The 19,530-nt window shown below is 38.3% G+C and overlaps 1 protein-coding gene across 7 annotated transcripts in view; it reads right to left on the bottom strand.

The window, feature by feature from the left end:
- Positions 1 to 13: 13 nt before the first annotated feature.
- The window catches only part of EXOC6 (exocyst complex component 6), a 192,550-nt gene continuing 173,033 nt past the window's right edge, over positions 14 to 19,530 (bottom strand). For all 7 annotated transcript variants that reach the window (XM_070780488.1, XM_070780489.1, XM_019952981.2 and 4 more), the window contains 2 exons: positions 2,279 to 2,391; positions 14 to 1,279 (listed from right to left, as the gene is read on the bottom strand). In XM_070780488.1, the coding sequence (XP_070636589.1) occupies positions 1,147 to 1,279; positions 2,279 to 2,391 (246 nt within the window). In that variant the 3' untranslated portion in view covers positions 14 to 1,146. The remainder of the gene's footprint in view (positions 1,280 to 2,278; positions 2,392 to 19,530) is intronic.

Genomic DNA, 19,530 nt, shown 5'->3' with positions numbered 1-19,530 from the left:
GATGCAACAGCAATGAATTTTCAGCAACTTGCTCAACCTTTTTAATATTTAATCACAAAATCAAGAAATGCACATATAATTCTTTACACTTATTTTACAGAGTCAAATATAAGTTTCTTACAGGCATAAATTCTGAAAATGCAAAAGGATTATTCAGCATAAATACAATGAAGACAAAGTAAGGATCAGATTGATACTACCATTTGGACCACAGTAATTTACACAGAGTAAAATGTACATTCGTTTTAGGTTTTCCAGAGTTCATTTTGGTTTGGCTTGTTTCTGCAATAAGGATCCAGCACTGAGGTCTGTGCCTTGAAGAAAGTAACCCGACCCCTGTGGTAACTTGTGTGTGCAGGAGTGTGTCTCTCCTAGCACAAGTGGCACCTGAAGTGGTTAGCCCCACTTAGCTTCTGTCCTCCTAACTTGAACCAAACCAAACCAAATAAATGGGGTCAGCTACAAACAATATAGTTAGAAATATTAACCCTGCTGAACAGAAACAACATTGCATCTTCAGAAAATCCAAATACCTTTTCTTCATATTCAGATTAAATTAAACCACCCAAGTAGAACAAGTAATTCACATTCTTATTGGGTTACATTAAGTTCGATTTCAGGTTCCTTTAAATATTTGTCTATTTCCTCCCTCAGAATCAGCAGAATTAGACAATTTAGTCTACTTAAATACTAGTGAGGTGAAAATTCAAGCTACAAGTCAGAAAATGTCAGGGAAATGTCATACATGATTGCATTCCAAAACCAGATACTGGGAAGAAAAAAAAAACAACCAGAACAATCATTGAAGTCTAAATAGAAAAAACACCTATAGAGGCATAAGTTCTTCTAATGTATTTACACAATCAGTTTCATGTACAATTTTTGACCTGATTTATATATTACAGTTTTGCCTTTTTCCCCTAGAAGTGAAAAAAATTAATGTCACATTTTCCATATATAAAATAGTATTCATTTAAAAATCCATACAAATGATATTTATAATTCTTGTTTCTAAGCTCTCATCAGTGTCTTTTCCCTATTGTATTTTTTAATTCTGCAAACAATTTTCTGTATCATGACCAGTGCCCGTTAGAGATCAATGTTGAGTCACAGACTTGGTGTCACTGAGTACAAGCGATGTGAAGGCTATGTGTGTTGGGACATACCATTCACCAAACTTCTCAGCTGTTTCACAACTGTCTCTATCAACTTCTGTTTGTCTCGATCATTCTTCCTGAATTGAGCAAATATATTGTTCTTTTTGCTAGTATCCTTCATCCTAGGAATATATGTGAATGAAGAAGCTTAATAGAAGGAATTTAAAAGTTATACTGTAACAACTAAGATATCTTGGCATGCTCTGTGTTATCTCACACTAAATCTATGCTTGAAAAATATACTTCAAAGAAAATAGGTATTACTAATAGAGTTACAGAGATAGCAAACGCAGAAAATACTGGCAGCTTTATTTTGCATTCTACATGAAATGGTGTTTTTGCATTAGTATGTAAATCTAAAAGCATGTTTTCTTACATGATACTATTTTCTAATATCATTCCATAAAGTATGCTAAAATACACACCCTCTCAGACTCTGAAAATCATGCTCATAGCAAGACAAGGTGAAAGGAAAAACAACAGAAAATTTAAAGCAGTAATTTGTTTTGCCTCAGTGGTGTTTCATGGCACTGTAAAACAATTTATTTAAAACCGTTCCTTGTGTCCTTCTCAAATCAAATACACCACAGATATTTTGAAATGTGGGAAAATAAGACACAAAAATTGAAATTTTTAATAGTGATATCTGAAATATGATACAGAGAAAAGAAAACATGCTGCATGAGAAGGAAAAGAAACACCAACACCTGTTTTCTGGACAAGATGCACCAGTAAGTGTTCTGTTACTTCAGATTTCATAATATTATTTTTTCAAAAGGCATACTTCTCTACCTGTAAGGAATCCAAGCCCATCATGGTAGGCTTTAGATAGCATTGATGGCAAACTGATTCCAGTCCCTTTCTAAAGCTAATTAAGCCAGATATTGAGGACACAATAGGAAAAATGTTTAGTTCATATCAACACAAACAGAAATCTCGTAAAAATCTATACCAACGCTGAAGGCCAGAAAGAAGGCGGCTTATATTTTGGTCATTAAAATGAACTGAACTTTTAAGCTCCATGTAGACATTTTTCTTTTGATTAAAAATCTCTAGTTCTTCAATTATCACTGAATTACCAGCTGCTAAAATGATATGTGAAGCTTTCAGAATATACTCACTTCTCCAAAAGAGTAAGGGCTGTGTTTGGATTCACCCGAAGGTACTTAGACGCTGGCTGACCATAATCAGCTAGATAAGTAGACCAATCCCAAACCATAAACAGGTCGAGGAGCTGAGGAAGACGGGAAAAATGTTAAAGCAATTTTTGACTATTTATCCACAGCTAATACATAAAGTATATGCTACTCTTGATCCATTTGATCCATCTGCTTCTCAGATGGAACAGAATAACCAATCTTATTTTTAAAACTTCATTAACTACATTTTATAACCAATGTAGTGTATAGTGTCTTTTCACTTTTGAAATAACTAAAATTGTGAGGGGTTGCCTTTCTAATAAAGTACTTCATTGCATTTCCAAATAATTGTAAAATAATGAAAACACTTTTATATAAATACATTAACACTTGTTCTAATGTATAGAGGTTTAATCTTTACACATTATTTGGTTCATACTCAGATTTAATTAGTAAAGGTTGCCACTAACTGAAGAATTTTAAAGAATTTAAATTGAACCTTTTTTTTTTTTTAAGAGGTTAAGTGTGTTTACCTTTCAAAGAAGTCGTTTACACCTAGACTTTCCCAAAGTAATTTAAACCAAAAAGCTCAGATAATCTCAATGAAGTGCATTCAACAACCTCTGCTGGATTCTCCCTGGTGATAGATCCTCAGTAGTGTTATGAAATGAGGTCTTCAGGACTCAGCTTGTTAACTCTAGGCAATCATTTTGTATAAACAAACAACAACAAAAAGGAAACCCTCTTGTTTTCCATAGTGTTTTAAAATTGACTATTTGCTTTATAATCTCCAGTTAGAATTGTTGTCAAATATAGACGTAATCTTTTAAAAGCAATGCCATGCCTAAACCAAAGCACCAAACTCCTTATCCAACTTTAAAACCCTAATCCCCTTTAAGCCATTTAAGACCAACTTCCTATCCCCATCTGAACTGTTTCAGAAAGCTAAATGCTTTACTTACTACCTTCCTTCAGTTTTTATATTATTCTTTCTTTTTGTTTTAGCTCACTTTATAAGTACGGGGTGTAGTGGTTTTGCTTTCAAATGAAGTATTTGTATTTCATAGAATACATGAGCCAATCCACTGACTCTGAGAGAGAGAAAACTTCTGGGGTGGTTAAAAACCAGAGAAAAGTTACAAGACACTAGCTCTTCCTTAGGAAAGACAATGGATTTGTTTGACTCTTCCCCTCTCTACTAATTAGAGACTTTCTTGTACAAAGAAGAAAATTCTATAATGAAAATGTTTGCTGCTAATATGAAAAGCCAGGCTATTTTTTCTTTCAGACAACATTTTAGGCCATACCAAGGGTTAAGACACTGGTACAGAAACTGCACTGAGACAATGTTAAAAGAATACACTGAAAAAGAAAAGGGAAGTACTCCAAGTACTCCAAGTTTACTCTTGCTAAAGCAACATTTCCCCTTCTTTCACAAGGAGGAATAGTTACTTTCTACACTCTGCAATGAAAATATAAATTAATATAACTTCTCTAGACTGTGATTTTGCATTATGTAAGAACCTTAGGAAAAAAATGGCCATTCCCTTTGACTCTAATCCTACTTCTAGGAATCTAACTTCAGTGAACAATAATAAAGGTAGATGAAATTTTATCAACAAATATATTAATCTCAAAAATGTTATTTGTGTTATCAAAAATTGAAGAAGGAAAAAAAAACACTGAAATCAGGTTAAATCTCAATGTTAACAGAAGGGTTAAACAGTGAGGTATATCTATGTATAGAGTGGTTATTCAAATCAATGCTTACACAGAATTTGAAATAACTTGGGAAGAAGCTTATGATAAACATTACTAATAAAATCACATAAAAACCCATCAAAAGAGACTGGAATAAAATTTGAGAAAATGTTAAGAATAGCTGTAATTTGTATGGTGGGATTATGGGTAACTGTGATTGTCTTTATTTTCATAAGGTTTACATACATACTTTATTTTCCCCCAATAAATTCCAATAACGAATTCCCCTCACACAGTTGTTAAAAGCCTCATTTTGAAGGAGTCCTCTTTCAGGTATGCATTTGTGTTTGCTCAAGTGTGTGTGGGCATGCGCACAGTCAGCAGAAAGTAACCACTTAATGTACTGGCTGCAAATTCCCTTTCTTTCCGAAAAGCAGCAGCAACATGACCTTTGGGATTTGGAAGAGGAAAAGGCCTTAAAATAAGAGCTGATCTACCCCCAGGTGAGAAAGGAGGAGCCCATTTAATGAATTTAAAACCTACACCAACTCCAACTGTGAGTACAGAAGTGGTTCTTCTACAGCACAAAAACAGACTTTCCTAGATATGCTCTTTTCTCACAAGGTCGGATACTCATATGCAAAGTTCTTATCTCTATAAATTTCTTTAGAAATTACAGAAACCACAAAATTTAACCTAATTGCCCATCTGTTGTTGTTCAGTCACTAAGTTGTGTCTGACTCTGCTACCCTATGGACTGCAGTAAGCAGGTTTCCCTGTCCACCATCTCCCAGAGCTTGCTCAAACTCAAGTCCATTGAGTCAGTGATGCCATCCAACCATCTCATCCTCTGTCGTCCCCTTCTCCTCCTGCCTTCAATCTTTGCCAGCATCAGGGTCTTTTCCAATGAGTCGGCTCTTGACATCAGGGGCTTGATACAGAGGATAGATTTCCTCATTACAAGGCATTGGGTCTAATGTTAATTCAGGTAAATGAACTTTGAGAAAAAAGCACTGCTTTTTCTGAATGGACTACGGGTGTCCCTCCATCCATAACAATTATAAGGTCCTTTTTCACTTTTTAAAGTACAGTTCTTTTGAGATGAAAGATGTAACACAAAACCAGGGCATTATTCTTGGGTCCTACGTAACACTATGCCGGGCCAGGCTCATGGACTGAGTCCATTTCTGCAAGCTGCTACCTGTGCCTATTTTGACCAAGAAGCAGGATCCCAGGTTTCTGGGATGGTTTAAAAACATGACTGCTCTGGAGCCAAAGTGTGACAGGAAGGGATGAGGAAACTGGAGTGGTGCCACCGACTTCTTCACTCCACAGTCACTGCTTTGGGAATGCCTCTCACATTCGTTATGCTTTCACAGGATGTACTCTGTCCTTAAGGAAAACTTCACTTCTCTGTCGCAAGTTTTGCTTCCTTCAGATGGCAGTACACAAATAATACATCTGTTATTAATCACAAAAAATCTCCCTCAGTCTTGTAAATAAACTGTGAGACATGCTCTCAACAGGTGCATTTATTAGTTAACACATACAACTGAAATTCAAAGATGTAGATCAAACATGAACAAAAACAAAAATCTCCCCTAGATTATCCGCAAGCAGTTTTACAATTACTTATTAAAGGATAAACTCAGGCATATTATAACAAAAATTGGTATTAGGTTCTAAAAATGGGTTTGTTCCAATAGTCAAGTAAAGTAATTCCATCTTAAATCCTTTGGGGAAGTAAGCAAAGTATGGATCATACAAAAATGAATAGCAAAATAACGTGTCTCAGTTCTATTTCATCATGATTTATAAGATTACCTAAAATTAGTAACCTAACTTTTTTTTTTAACCAAGGATTTAAAAATGCCCTTCATAAGTAATCTGATAATATAAGGTGGATTTATGCCAACTTTTTAAAGTGAGTTGTACATTTCACTTCCTCAGTGATTCCTACGTATGTCCAGCAAACAAAAAGATTCGGCTTAAGAAAAGAAATGGTTCCATGGGTGGTCCATTTATATGCTCAAAATAGTTGAGAATCACTTCAGAATCACTGAAGAGTTAGTCTGTGTCAAAGCATTTAGCCTGCTGACAGTTTCCCATCCTAAATTGCACTCCAAATCTACACCCAAGAAACCTGGGGTCTCAGACCTGTTGAGATCACTTTGTGCAAAGGACACAATGAATCTAGGCCGACTTAAAACCATTCTATGGAACTCTTGAAGTGACTTTTTGCCTTTGTAAAAGTGAACCCAGAGTGCTAGGTCATTTTTTCCTTGAATCTGGTTTAGCTTTCTTTGTTTTGGGTCTTTGGGTTTTGCTTTTGAAGCACCTCAGGGGCAGTGACCCAAGGCAGAAGATAAATAAAGTTAAGCCAACCTCAAGAGAAAAGCAATTGGGGACACCAGGTTTGCTTTTGTAAATGTGAACAGTGATCTGGGGGCTCAGGGTCAACCCTAGTCCCCCAAATTCCCCTTTCCAAACACTAAATCCACCTGGGACCTCAAAGTTGCTTTGCAGATTCCAAAAGTAAACCAGGAGATCATTTTTCCTTTGCTTCCAAAAAAACAAAGCCAGAGCAAGGGTTCCTAGAGTGCTTCAGAGACTTAAACGACAACAAAAATCCTAAACCAGAATGTAGCTTTAAGGAAGAAATATGAGTAATTAGGCACTGGGGATTCAAGAAAAATGGGTCTTATTAAATTGGCCACAATTGGGGAGGGGGAATACAAGTACTTTTTCTAAATAGATGTTGAAATCAAATGATGAGCTCCATATGCTTTTTAAAGCACTTGGCTTTTACCCCTTTCCAGCTATCTGAAAACACATTTGGAAAATTCCACATGCCGCACAGAAAAGAATTTTCAGTAGCAGATAGAAGGGGCTTGGGCAAAAACTAAAGAAGCAGTGTTGAGCTTCTATCCACTTCATTTTTTTGCCTCCAGGTGTTCACTGCCCTTGTGCTGCCTTTTGACTCTCTGATACACCTGACCCCTAACCCGTGCCTGCCCTCTTCAAATAGTCCATCTGCCAAATCCACTCTCAGCCAGCCTTTCCACTCCTAACTACGTGAGGATCAGGAGCGAGGTCTCAGCACATTGTGGCTTAAAGGCATTCTTCTCTTCAAGTCACTTAACTCCAGTGAACTGCACACAGCAGAAGCAGAATGCTCCTAAAGTATTTCTGATGATAAGCCAAGTAGTAGTCCTAGATAACTACTAGGTTGGTTTGGAATTTGGGGAAAAAAGAGGCAAAAGGAATTTACATCATCAGATTTATACACATCTGTATTTACTTTATCTTGAATTTCTTGGTCACTACCATGGCTAAAAGACCATGCAGATACATATATGTGTTTGATTTTATGTGGTCTATTTCTTTATTAAGATTAATTTTATCAAGTAATACATGGTTAATAATCAAATGGGGCACATCATAAAACCAACAGTCCACTATCCTACACTTTCCATTCTCAGACGCAGTCATGTTAACTCCTTCTAATACTGGTGATTACCTCAATATTTCTAAATATACTTATTTTTCTTGTTTTTATTTATCATCATATAGTTAGCATATATGAGGATTTATCTTACTTATACTACCTTCCTATTTTTGATAGTTATAATAATTTTTCTCTATTTTTGCTTTTATAATTTTAATATAATTAAACTATTTCCTCTTGCATCACCTTAATTTTTTTTAACAGTTTGGAGATGTATTTCATATATGGTCCAATTTATCCCTTTTAAAGTATACAAATCAGTGGTCTTGTGTACATTCACGGAATTCTCCAACCATGTCAATCGATCTGAGAACACTTTTATCACCCCATACCCATTAGCAATCAGTCTCCAAAGTGGAGTCACATAACATGTTTTTTGTGTGTCCAGTTTCTTTTACTTAACATAATATTTTAAGGTTTATCCATGTTGTAGCAGGTATCAGTAATTCATTCCTCTTTACTGCAAAATAACATTCTGTTATATGGATATATCACGTTTGCTTATCCATTTATCAGTTACTGAACATTTGGGTTGTTCCCATTCAGGGGCTATTATGAATAATACTGCTATTAACACGTTTTTTGGTGGACATGCATTTTACTCTTGGGTATATATCTGGGAGTAGAATTGGTTACAGAAACTTTTAAGAGGATCTTTTGACTTTCCGTTTAGTAATGCAAGAATATTAGCACCTTATATAGTTGAGTTTTAAATAATTCTTTTGGCAATTGGGGTTTAAAATATTTATATTATATATTTAAACTCACATAACAAAAGATGTTTAACTGAAGTTTCCTAAAAAGTTCTGTATGAATCCAGACAGGTATTAGTAAATTATTATGAAGAATTTTTTTGGACTTTCCTGGCAGTCCAGTAGTTAAGACTTTGTGCTTCCACTGCAGGGAGCGTGAGTTCTATCCCTGGTTGGGGAACTAGGATCTTGCATGACATGAGGCACAGCCCCCTCCCCCCAAATAACTTTTTTATCTTCTACTTCTAAAATACAAAAAAACCTAGTAACTAGCCAAATAGAAAAGAACATTTCAGATATTTTGCTCAAGTAGCTGAGTGTGGTTTTGCTTTGTATGCCACCTTCGCATGTATATGCGGCTTGTTTTTCTTCATGAGTACCTTGCTCAGTTGCCTCATGTTGTGGGATGAGTCACACACTGAGTGCTAGCACTTAACCTAATTACCCAAACCAGAAATCTGGATTCACTCTGCTTTGAATCTTCTCTCTCATAACTTCTGCTCCTTATTTATTGCCAAATTATGTCAATTTAATGTCTTAAGTATTTTTTTCCTAAATATTTCTTGAATTCACTTGCTATCTACTTTCCACCACTGCTATTACTTCTGTCCTAGATTTAGATATCAGATTCTGTCCCCTGGGGCCTTTGGTCTTGCCTATTCCCTCTGCCTGCTCCCCAGGATCCATCAACCTCCACACTGCTGCCAGACAGAAGCAGCTAAAATACATATCTGATCATGTCATTCACTTGCCTAAAACTTTCAATGACTTCCCAGCTCCTACAAGATAAAGTTCCAGTTCCTTAACATGACATGCAAAGTGATCTTTTGGCTTCCTCTCCTGCCTTGGAAATTCAAGCACCTAAACAAGGAACTACTCAAGAGTTTTTTTAACCATGATGATCCCCCACGAAATTGTCATTTTCTTCTGAGTCCCTTTCTCCTCTTTCTTCACCCAGGGAACTCTCACTTATTCCGTACAATTTAGGTCTGGATTCACTTCTCTCAGGAAGCCTTCCCAGACCACCGTGGGTTAGCTGTTCTCTCTCGTGTGTCCTCACATTCCCCTTCACAAAATCTCTATCACACTGTTTTTCACACTATGCTGATATCACAGTTACTATGTCCGTCTCCCCACGAAAGAATCAAATATCAATAATTCCTTCTGTAGTCTGAATGATGCATGACTAACTCAGCCCGACTTTTTCTTATATGGCAGTAGTGAAGCCTTTTCTCCTTCCTATTAATGTACTTTGTAAGTGCCTCAAAGCTGGTGACTTGTTTTGCTTAACATCTGTACCTTCACCTTTGGCCCAGTACATAGTATATAGCAGGAACCAAGCAAATGTTACCTTTTGACACAGAGTTTATGTCTATGCAGAGCCCACATCATATATACTAATAAGATAGCTATGTTATTATTTACTTTACTATTTACAATCAAGACAACTCTGAATTTTTAGTAATGCCTTATATTATTCTGAAAGCCAGATACTTAGTCTCTTTGATTTAATTTGTGCTATAGACTATAGTAAAATATTTCATAACCAAAGTTCTACTCCTGAGATTACCTTTTGTAATCAGTGATGCCACAATCAAACATGCTAAATAAACATTCCTGGGTCATACCTTTAATTTTCTATCCGGATTCATTACATCACATGCCACACTTATATAACGGGGAGTTATGTAATGACTTTACCAATGAAGCTCAGACTTCCAATACTAAAGAAATCAAACCTTGAAACTCATGATGTGAGGTGTTCCCTAAACTTTTAGTTCTCTATGATAAGTCATTCTGTCATTGCAGCTCTGAAGAAACATGATCTGCTAATATGAACTGACTTTGGAAGAACTCAAACAACAAAGGAAAACAATATGGATCAGCCAATGAAGAATTGTATGCCAATGTGTCTTTACTCCAGGATATAGTAGTTGCTCAAATGAGAGAAGCTAGACTGGGCTGGGATTTCTTTAAGTACTCCTGTAGAGTACACTTACTAAGAAGAACAAGAGGGAGAGGATAACCATTTTTAAAGTTTGTAAGAGTCTAAGTGGCTACTCCTCTCCTCTCCTCCCCATGGTTGTGTTTTAAAATAATGCAAATGAAAACTTGGAGGCACAAATAGCTGGGTTAATTTAGTCTTAAAAGTAATTAGTGACATATGTTTTACTATAAAATTTTAGCAAGTCAAATAATATATATTATTTATAACTTGTCACTAGTTATAAACAGTGACTTTTAGCTTTTGAAAAAACAAAGCTAAACTAAAATTAAAACTAAATACTTCAGGCCCCAATACATATTATCATTCTATTCTTTGAAATGGAACTCAGGCCATTTGAGACAAATGAAGCACATCATGACCATTATATCCTAACTGCCTCAGGAGGAAAAGGGGGAGAGTTTCTATGGTAATAACTTAGCAGGAACTGACAAAGCAAATACCCCGGTTCTGGTCCTTGCAAGAAATTTTTGGGGAGGTGGGGAAGTGAATTTCAGATGCATGTCTCATTTGTTCAGCTTTCTAGAGATAAAGGTCTCTGTTTTATGTCCTAGAATATATTAATAAATGCAGACCCTTTGCCCATTTGCCTTAGATTCCCAAAGAATACAGAGTTAGCTAGTCTACTGTACTTAGTATGATGGAATAAGGAATATAAGGACCTTCGCAGTCTATATTAAAGACAATACTATAATATCTTGGTGAATATTTCTATGAAATATTTAACAGGGCTTGCATTGTCATTCATTTTTTTCTTTCAAATCTTATATTAGATTTTGTAACTTTTACTCAACTTAAAAATATATGTATTTTTTGTTCCTCTAAATCTAAAAGGCACTTACTTATGTTAAATAATTTATTAATCTCTAATTATCCAGGCCCGCATGAACAGTATGAACAGGCAAAATGACAGGACACTGAAAGATGAACTCCCTAAGTCAGTAGGTGCCCCATATGCTACTGGAGATCAGTGGAGAAATAACTCCAGAAAGAATGAAGGGATGGGGCCAAAGCAAAAACAATGCCCAGTTGTGGATGTGACTGGTGATAGAAACAAGGTCCGATGCTGTAAAGAGCAATACTGCACAGGAATCTGGAATGTTAGGTCCATGAATCAAGGCAAATTGGAAGTGGTCAAACAGGAGATGGCAAGAGTGAACGTTGACATTCTAGGAATCAGCGAACTAAAATGGACTGGAATGGGTGAATTTAACTCAGATGACCATTATATCTACTACTGTGGGTAGGAATCCCTTAGAAGAAATGGAGTGGCCATCAATGGTCAACAAAAGAGTCTGAAATGCAGTACTTGAATGCAATCTCAAAAATGACAAAATGATCAATGTTCGTTTCCAAGGCAAACCATTCAATATCATGGTAATTCAAGTCTATGCCCCAACCAGTAACGCTGAAGAAGCTGAAGTTGAACGGTTCTATTTAGACCTACAAGACCTTTTAGAACTAACACCCAAAAAAGATATTCTTTTCATTATAGGGGACTGGAATACAAAAATAGGAAGTCAAGAAACACCTGGAGTAACAGGCAAATTTGCCCTTGGAGTATGGAATGAAGCAGGGTAAAGGCTAATTTTTGCCAAGAGAACGCACTGGTCATAGCAAACACCCTCTTTCAACAACACAAGAGAAGACTCTACACATGGACATCACCAGATGGTCAACACCAAAATCAAACTGATTATATTCTTTGCAGCCAAAGATGGAGAAGCTCTATACAGTCAGCAAAAACAAGACCAGGAGCTGACTGTGGCTCAGATCATGAACTCCTTATTGCCAAATTCAGACTTAAATTGAAGACAGTGGGGAAAACCACTAGAGCATTCAGGTATGACCTAAATCAAATCCCTTATTATACAGTGGAAGTGAGAAATAGATTTAAGGGACTAGATCTGATAGAGTACCTGATGAACTATGGAATGAGGTTTGTGACATTGTACAGGAGACAGGGATCAAGACCATCCCTAAGAAAAAGAAATGCAAAAAAGCAAAATGGCTGTCTGAGGAGGCCTTACAAATAGCTGTGAAAAGAAGAGAAGCAAAAAGCAAAGGAGAAAAGGAAAGACATAAGCATCTGAATGCAGAGTTCCAAACAATATCAAGGAGAGATAAGAAAGCCTTCCTCAGTGATCAATGCAAGGAAATAGAGGAAAACAACAGAATGGAAAGACTAGAGATCTCTTCAAGAAAATTATAGATACCAAAAGAAAATTTCATGCAAAGATGGGCTCGATAAAGGAGAAAAATGGTATAGACCTAACAGAAGCAGAAGATCTTAAGAAGAGGTGGCAAGAATACACAGAAGAACTGTACAAAAAAGATCTTCACGACCCAGATAATCATGATGGTGTGATCTCTCACCTAGAGCCAGACATCCTGGAATGTGAAGTCAAATCGGCCTTAGAAAGCATCATTACAAACAAAGCTAGTGGAGGTGATGGAATTCCAGTTGAGCTATTTCAAATCCTGAAAGATGATGCTGTGAAAGTGCTGCACTCAATATGCCAGCAAATTTGGAAAACTCAGCAGTGGCCACAGGACTGGAAAAGGTCAGTTTTCATTCCAATCCCAAAGAAAGGCAAGGCCAAGGAATGCTCAAACTGCCATACAATTGCACTCATCTCACACGCTAGTAAAGTAACGCTCAAAATTCTCCAAGCCAGGCTTCAGCAATACATGAATCGTGAACTTCCAGATGTTCAAGCTGGTTTTAGAAAAGGCAGAGGAACCAGAGATCAAATTGCCAACATCCGCTGGATCATCGAAAAAGCAAGAGAGTTCCAGAAAAACATCTATTTCTGCTTTATTGACTATGCCAAAGCCTTTGACTGTGTGGATCACAATAAACTGTGGAAAATTCTGAAAGAGATGGAAATACCAGACCACCTGACCTGCCTCTTGAGAAATCTGTATGCAGGTCAGGAAGCAACAGTTAGAACTGGACATGGAACAACAGACTGGTTCCAAATAGGAAAAGGAGTACGGTCAAGGTTGTATATTGTCACCCTGTTTATTTAACTTATATGCAGAGTACATCATGAGAAACGCTGGGCTGGAAGAAGCACAAGCTGGAATCAAGATTGTGGGGAGAAATATCAATAACCTCAGCTATGCAGATGACACCATCCTTATGGCAGAAAGTGAAGAGGAACTAAAAAGCCTCTTGATGAAAGTGAAAGAAGAGAGTGAAAAAGTTGGCTTAAAGCTCAACATTCAGAAAACGAAGATCATGGCATCTGGTCCCATCACTTCATGGGAAATAGATGGGGAAACAGTGGAAAGAGTGTCAGACTTTAAAAATAGAAGTCTGGGCTCCAAAATTACTGTAGATGGTGATTGCAGCCATGAAATTAAAAGACACTTACTCCTTGGAAGGAAAGTTATGACCAACCTAGGCAGCATATTGAAAAGCAGAAACATTACTTTGCCAACAAATGTCCCTCTAGTCAAGGCTATGGTTTTTCCAGTGGTCATGTATGGATGTGAGAGTTGGACTGTGAAGAAAGCTAAGCGCCAAAGAATTGATGCTTTTGAACTGTGGTGTTGGAGAAGACTCTTGAGAGTCCCTTGGACTGTAGGGAGATCCAACCAGTCCATTCTAAAGGAGATCGGTCCTGGGTGTTCATTGGAAGGAATGATGCTAAAGCTGCAACTCCAGTACTTTGGCCACCTCATGCGAAGAGTTGACTCATTGGAAAAGACCCTGATTCTGGTGTTAGGGAATGCACACTGATTGATACTGCCTACCCTGGCCAGGCACCATGTAACCATTTGCATGAGTTGTTTTACGACAGGAGATCCTGAGAAGGAATATGGAACTAATTAGCCACCACCAACCGGAAGAGTTCAGGAAAGGTCAAAAGGAGATATCGCGTGTCCTCCACTTCCCAGAATTCCTCTCGCTAGCATCCATCTTGGCTGAGCAATGCGTGTGCCACCAGGAAAGACTCTGAATTAGAGTGATTGGCCAAAGACAACCCAGAAACTAATCCCATCAGCATAAAACCCGAGACTGCAAGCCACGCAGCAGAGCTGTTCTCCTGGGTTCTCTTACCCTACTGCTCTCCACCCGGTGCCCTTTCCCAATAAAATCTCTTACTTTGTCAGCAGATGTGTCTCCTCGGACAATTCATTTCTGAATGTTAGATAAGAGCCCTGTTTCGGGCTCTGGAAAGGGTCCCCGTTCCTGCAACACTGAGAGGGATTGGGGGAAGGAGGAGAAGGGGACGACAGAGGATGAGACGGCTGGATGGCATCACGGACTCGAAGGACCTGAGTTTGAGTGAACTCCGGGAGTTGGTGATGGACAGGGATGCCTCGGTGCTGCAATTCATGGGGTCGCAAGGAGTTGGACACGACTGAGCAACTGAACTAGAACTGGAATTATCCAGGGGCTTCCCAGAAGGTTCAGACAGTAAAAAAAAAAAAAAAAAAGCTGCCATCAATGTAGGAGACCCAGGTTCGATTTGTACGGATATAAGAGTTGGACCATAAAAAAGGCTGAGTACCAAAGAATTGATGCTCTTGAACTGTGGTGCTGGAGAAGACTCTTGAGGGTCCCTTGGATAGCAAGCAGATCCAACCAGTCCATTCTAAAGGAAATTAACCCTCAATATTCACTGGAAGCACTGATGCTGAAGCTGAAGCTCCAATACTCTGGCTCCCTGATGCAAAGAGGCGACTCGCTGGAAAAGACCCTGATGCTGGGAAAGTTGAGGGCAGGAGAAAGGGGTGACAAAAGGATGAGATGCATCACTGACTCGATGGACATGAGTTTGAGCAAACTCCGGGAGATGGTGAAGGACAGGGAAGCCTGGCGTGCTGCAGTCCATGGGGTTGCAAAGAGTGGGACATGACGTGGGGACTAAACAATTATCCAGACCTAACTGTACGTAATTACCTTTTGTCAGGTATAATAATTTGCTCAATAAACGCGTCAGAACACTTGCTGCTTAGTCTGTTTTCACAGATAAATTTGGTTTTTCCATAGCCCCAAGGCATAACTAAATATGAAAAAAAAAGGCGGGGGGGGCAGTTACGAAACTACATGCAGAAGCTAATTCACGAAGGTAGTAGGTGTGTAGAAGGTTCCATAGTTTACTTTGAGACTGGCGATGGCTGAGTGCTTAATTAGTTACAGCTCTCTGGTAACTCTCTGCTGCTGCTGCTAAGTCACTTCAGTCGTGTCTGACTCTGGGCGACCCCATAGATGGCAGCCCACCTAGGTAACTGGTTAACTCTCTGGACAGGGTAACAGTAACAGCACTGTGATGTGAACTTCAAAGGGGCAACAATGCAAACTTTAAGATGCCCCTTAGTTAAGAAGCAGCTATGGGTAAACAGCTATTGGCATCACTTTCACTACAGGTTTTAGCAGTAAAATACAAAAGGAGAAACTAAATAAAAACAACAGAGGAACTTTCTTGGGGAGATAAATGCAGCCAGTGGAATTAAAGGGCTTGTGATCTAAGTCCCACAAGGCTTGCAGGATGTGAATCTGCACTAAGGAAGTGCAAAAAGAAATCCCTACCTGACCTCTGGATAACCTAAACAGGAAATTAGGACATTTCTAAGCAAAATAGGCTGTGTCATCCTGTTAAGATAATTGTGTTTCCACTGACACTCTGCATAAACATCTTTACACTAGGCCATCGGAAAAAGTTCGAGCCATAGCATCTCTTCTTTGTAATACGTAAAACACGGCGCCTGGCCCAGTGCCCTCAACATAGTTGAGGAGGTAAAAGTTTGCTGATAATTAGGAAGACAAAGAAGGGGAAAGAGGGTTAACAAACAGGTAAGAAAGTTGGAAGCATTCTTTAAGTATTTACAGAGAAGTTGAAAATAAGTATTCTTTTTAAAAAGGAATTTAATTCTTAAGCAGAAGCTGGGTTAATTAAGAGAATAGTCAATGATTTTAAAGAATGATTCAACAAACACTACAACTTACAAAGAATCAGCATTTCCTCCCCCCTCCACAATAATTAAAAAATATCTGACATTAGGTTTTAGTGCTGTAGTATGTTAGAAATCAGGTACCATTTGGTTTGGAAAACTCAAGCTCCTCCAATGTCTCACATAATCAATACTCTATGGATATGACTTGGTTTATTTGATTTCACTTGGATAAGAAGTGCTGTTTCGGGATTTCCCTGGCAGTCCAGTGGTTAAGACTCTGAGCTTCCACTGCAAGGGGTATGGGAATTCAATCCGGAGTTGGGAAACTAAGATCCTACATGTCTCACAGTGTGGTCAAAAAAAGTTTTTTGTAATGCTTTTTCTTTTGACACCAACAGAGCATTTATATCTATACCTTATTAAATTCTCTTCCAATTAAGTTTTTTTTTAATCAGCTTTCATTTTGAACTAATCATTTAAGGTAGTAATAAACTCTGGATCTCAACTTCCTCTTTCATAAAATGAAGGGACTGTGTTTATACATGACACGTACTCTATTTGACACTAGCAATTAAAGATGATGATCCAGTGTTTGGATTCAAGGAGTTCCTAAGTGTAATGGAAGAGATAATACAAACATAATTATGAACATGTGAATTACACTGATAGAGTTATGTGTAGGTTATTATTATTAGAGCCTTCTCTTGCTTAGGAGAGTGAAATGCAAACCCAAGAAATTATCTTAGATGGTCCCCAAACTGGGTTTAATAAAGGAGTTAATCAAAGGAAGAGTGGTGGTTTTTTCAAATAGATGGGACAGCATGAAAAAAGGTACAAAGATAAGAAATAGTTTTGCTTATGGGGAATATAATGCACTTTATAGTGTTGCTGAACTGAAATACAAGTAAGGAAGTAGGTAGCACAAGATAGACTGGAGAAGGGGACAAGGGCTAGGTCATAAAAAGACATGTATGTCTTGTTTAGGAACTCTGGGCAGCCACTGAAAGATTTTACCCATGGGATGGAGAGAAGATGATGGATAGGTAGTAGGCAGGTAGTTAGGATGCAAAGAAGAGGATGGGTTTGAGAAATATTTAGGAGGAAAAATCCCCAGGGCATGATGAATGACTAGGTGTGGGATACAGCAGAGTGGTGCCATCAATCAAAACAGAGAAAATGGAAAGAAGATGTGATTCAGAATGAGGGAAGATGATGTGTTGAGAGCTTTAGCCACACAAGATGTAAGACACACATCTCAGTGGAAATGACTACCGAGCAACTGGATATAGCATTTCTGTCAGAGATAAGATGAAAATGGATGCGTTCACCCAGGTAAAGTGTATACTGGGAGGTGTCCTAAGAACAAAACCTCAGAGACACCAACAATCAGGGAGTAGTTGAAAAGAAAGCCACAAAAGAGACAGAAAAACAATGTTAAGAGAGTATAGTCTTTGAAGAAGAGAAAATTGGAGAGGATATGATCAACATTATCAAATGCAGTAGGAAGAACCAGTAAGATAAGGGCTAAAAATGTCCACTGGCCTTCCCTGGTGAATGCTGTTTTAGTTAGCAGTGTAGCAGAGCAGGTAGGATTGAAGAATCAATGAGAAATGAGGAAATAAGGATATAAATGCTTCTAACTCATTCTCTTAAGGAATCTGGGTGCAAAGGAGAGAAAAAAGGGATCAGAAATAGCCAGAAGGAGACTAGAGAAGATACTGTCAGATTCCCCTAGCAGTGCAGTGGTTACGACTCCATGCTCCCAAAGCAGGGGGCATGAGTTTCATCCCTAGTCAAGGGAGATCCCGCATGCCCCTGGGAAAGCCAAACAAGATTCTCTTTCTTTCCTCCTCTCAGATAGGAAAGATCTGAACATGTTTTTAGGCTAAGGTAGTTCAGAAAAGGATAAAGCAGAGGAAAGGTTCAGGAGTAATGAAACAAAGTCCCATAAAAAAGGAAGACAAGAGAGCCTTGAATAAAATGGCTACCTATCATCTGATTCTAAAGGAAGGAAAGGAAGATGAGTGCAAATACAGATAAACTGTGACTGCAAAAGCAACAGGGAGAGATGGACAGTGACGGTAAGGAAAGAAGGAGGTATAAGAGGCTGGAGCTTTCACTCGAGTGGAAGAACAATGAATCTATGAATAGAGATGAGGACCTAGGAGAACATCAATTTCTTCCACACTGTGCAGCTTGTGGAAGAATACGTGGCTACCACTAGTGAACTACTACAGGGTTAGCATTCCCCTTGCTGCTACTGCTGCTACTGCTGCTAAGTCACTTCAGTCGTGTCCGACTCTGTGCAACCCCATAGGCGGCAGCCCACCAGGCTCCCCCGTCCCTGGGATTCTCCAGGCAAGAACACTGGACTGGGTTGCCATTTCCTTCTCCAATGCATGGAAGTGAAAAGTGAAATTGAGTCGCTCAGTCGTGTCCGACTCTTAGCGACCCCATGGACTGTGGCCCACCAGGGTCCTCCGTCCATGGGATTTTCCAGGCAAGAGTACTGGAGTGGGGTGCCACTGCCTTCTCTGTAGCATTCCCCTTAGAATTCCATAATTAGGTAGCAGAGAAAACATTCTGCCCCAGAATAAAAGCCGTAGGGCTGTTTACATTGGAATGAAGGTATAAAGAAAGGGCTAGAAGAAGCAAGAAGGTACAGAGTAAACAAAACAACAGGGAATGAGACAGGAAACAGGTTGGGAGGTTGGAAGGAGTGGATAAAGAAAGCAGAACGAGTAGGGAGAAACTTTATTGAGCAATCAAATATTTAATCTTCTAGAAAGAAAGATGCATGCCTGGGAAGTGCCAGAAATGATAATGACCAAGACTCAGGAAGAAACGGAGAAGGCTGCCATGAGGTTTTTAAAGGGCAGAGAGGCCTCTGAATGTGGATGTCTCAGGACTCTGAAGAGCAGACCATGAAAATTACTGACTCACAGACTGAAGGTAATTAGAAGATGATCTGACATTTAAGAAAACAGAAAAGAGTCAAAGAAAAAGAACTATAAATTGTAAAACACTTTAGGGACTAAACTATCACTTAACATTAAGAACTAAGCATTGTAATGTATACCTAAGAAGGAAGTTCAGGCAAAAATGCTATAATGATTAATTCTCAAATCAATTAATCCCTTCAGCAAATCACATCCTTTCCATATATATTAGCAAAAATTTTCATCATGAGTGTATTATACATTTGGCTCTTAAGTCACTACTGACTTAAAAGACACTAACCTAAATTTAATATTTGGTTTTATAAATATATGAGTGGAATGCATTCCTTCCAAGTGCTAGCTTAATGTTAGCAGTGTTGAGTTCCCTGAGCCATCTAAATTTGAGGATGGATGGCTCT

This window comes from Bos indicus, chromosome 26 (assembly GCF_029378745.1).
Source record: "Bos indicus isolate NIAB-ARS_2022 breed Sahiwal x Tharparkar chromosome 26, NIAB-ARS_B.indTharparkar_mat_pri_1.0, whole genome shotgun sequence".
Classification (NCBI taxonomy): Eukaryota; Metazoa; Chordata; class Mammalia; order Artiodactyla; family Bovidae; genus Bos; species Bos indicus.
Note: the sequence above shows the minus strand (reverse complement) of the source record. Positions and strands in the feature narration are given on the sequence as shown.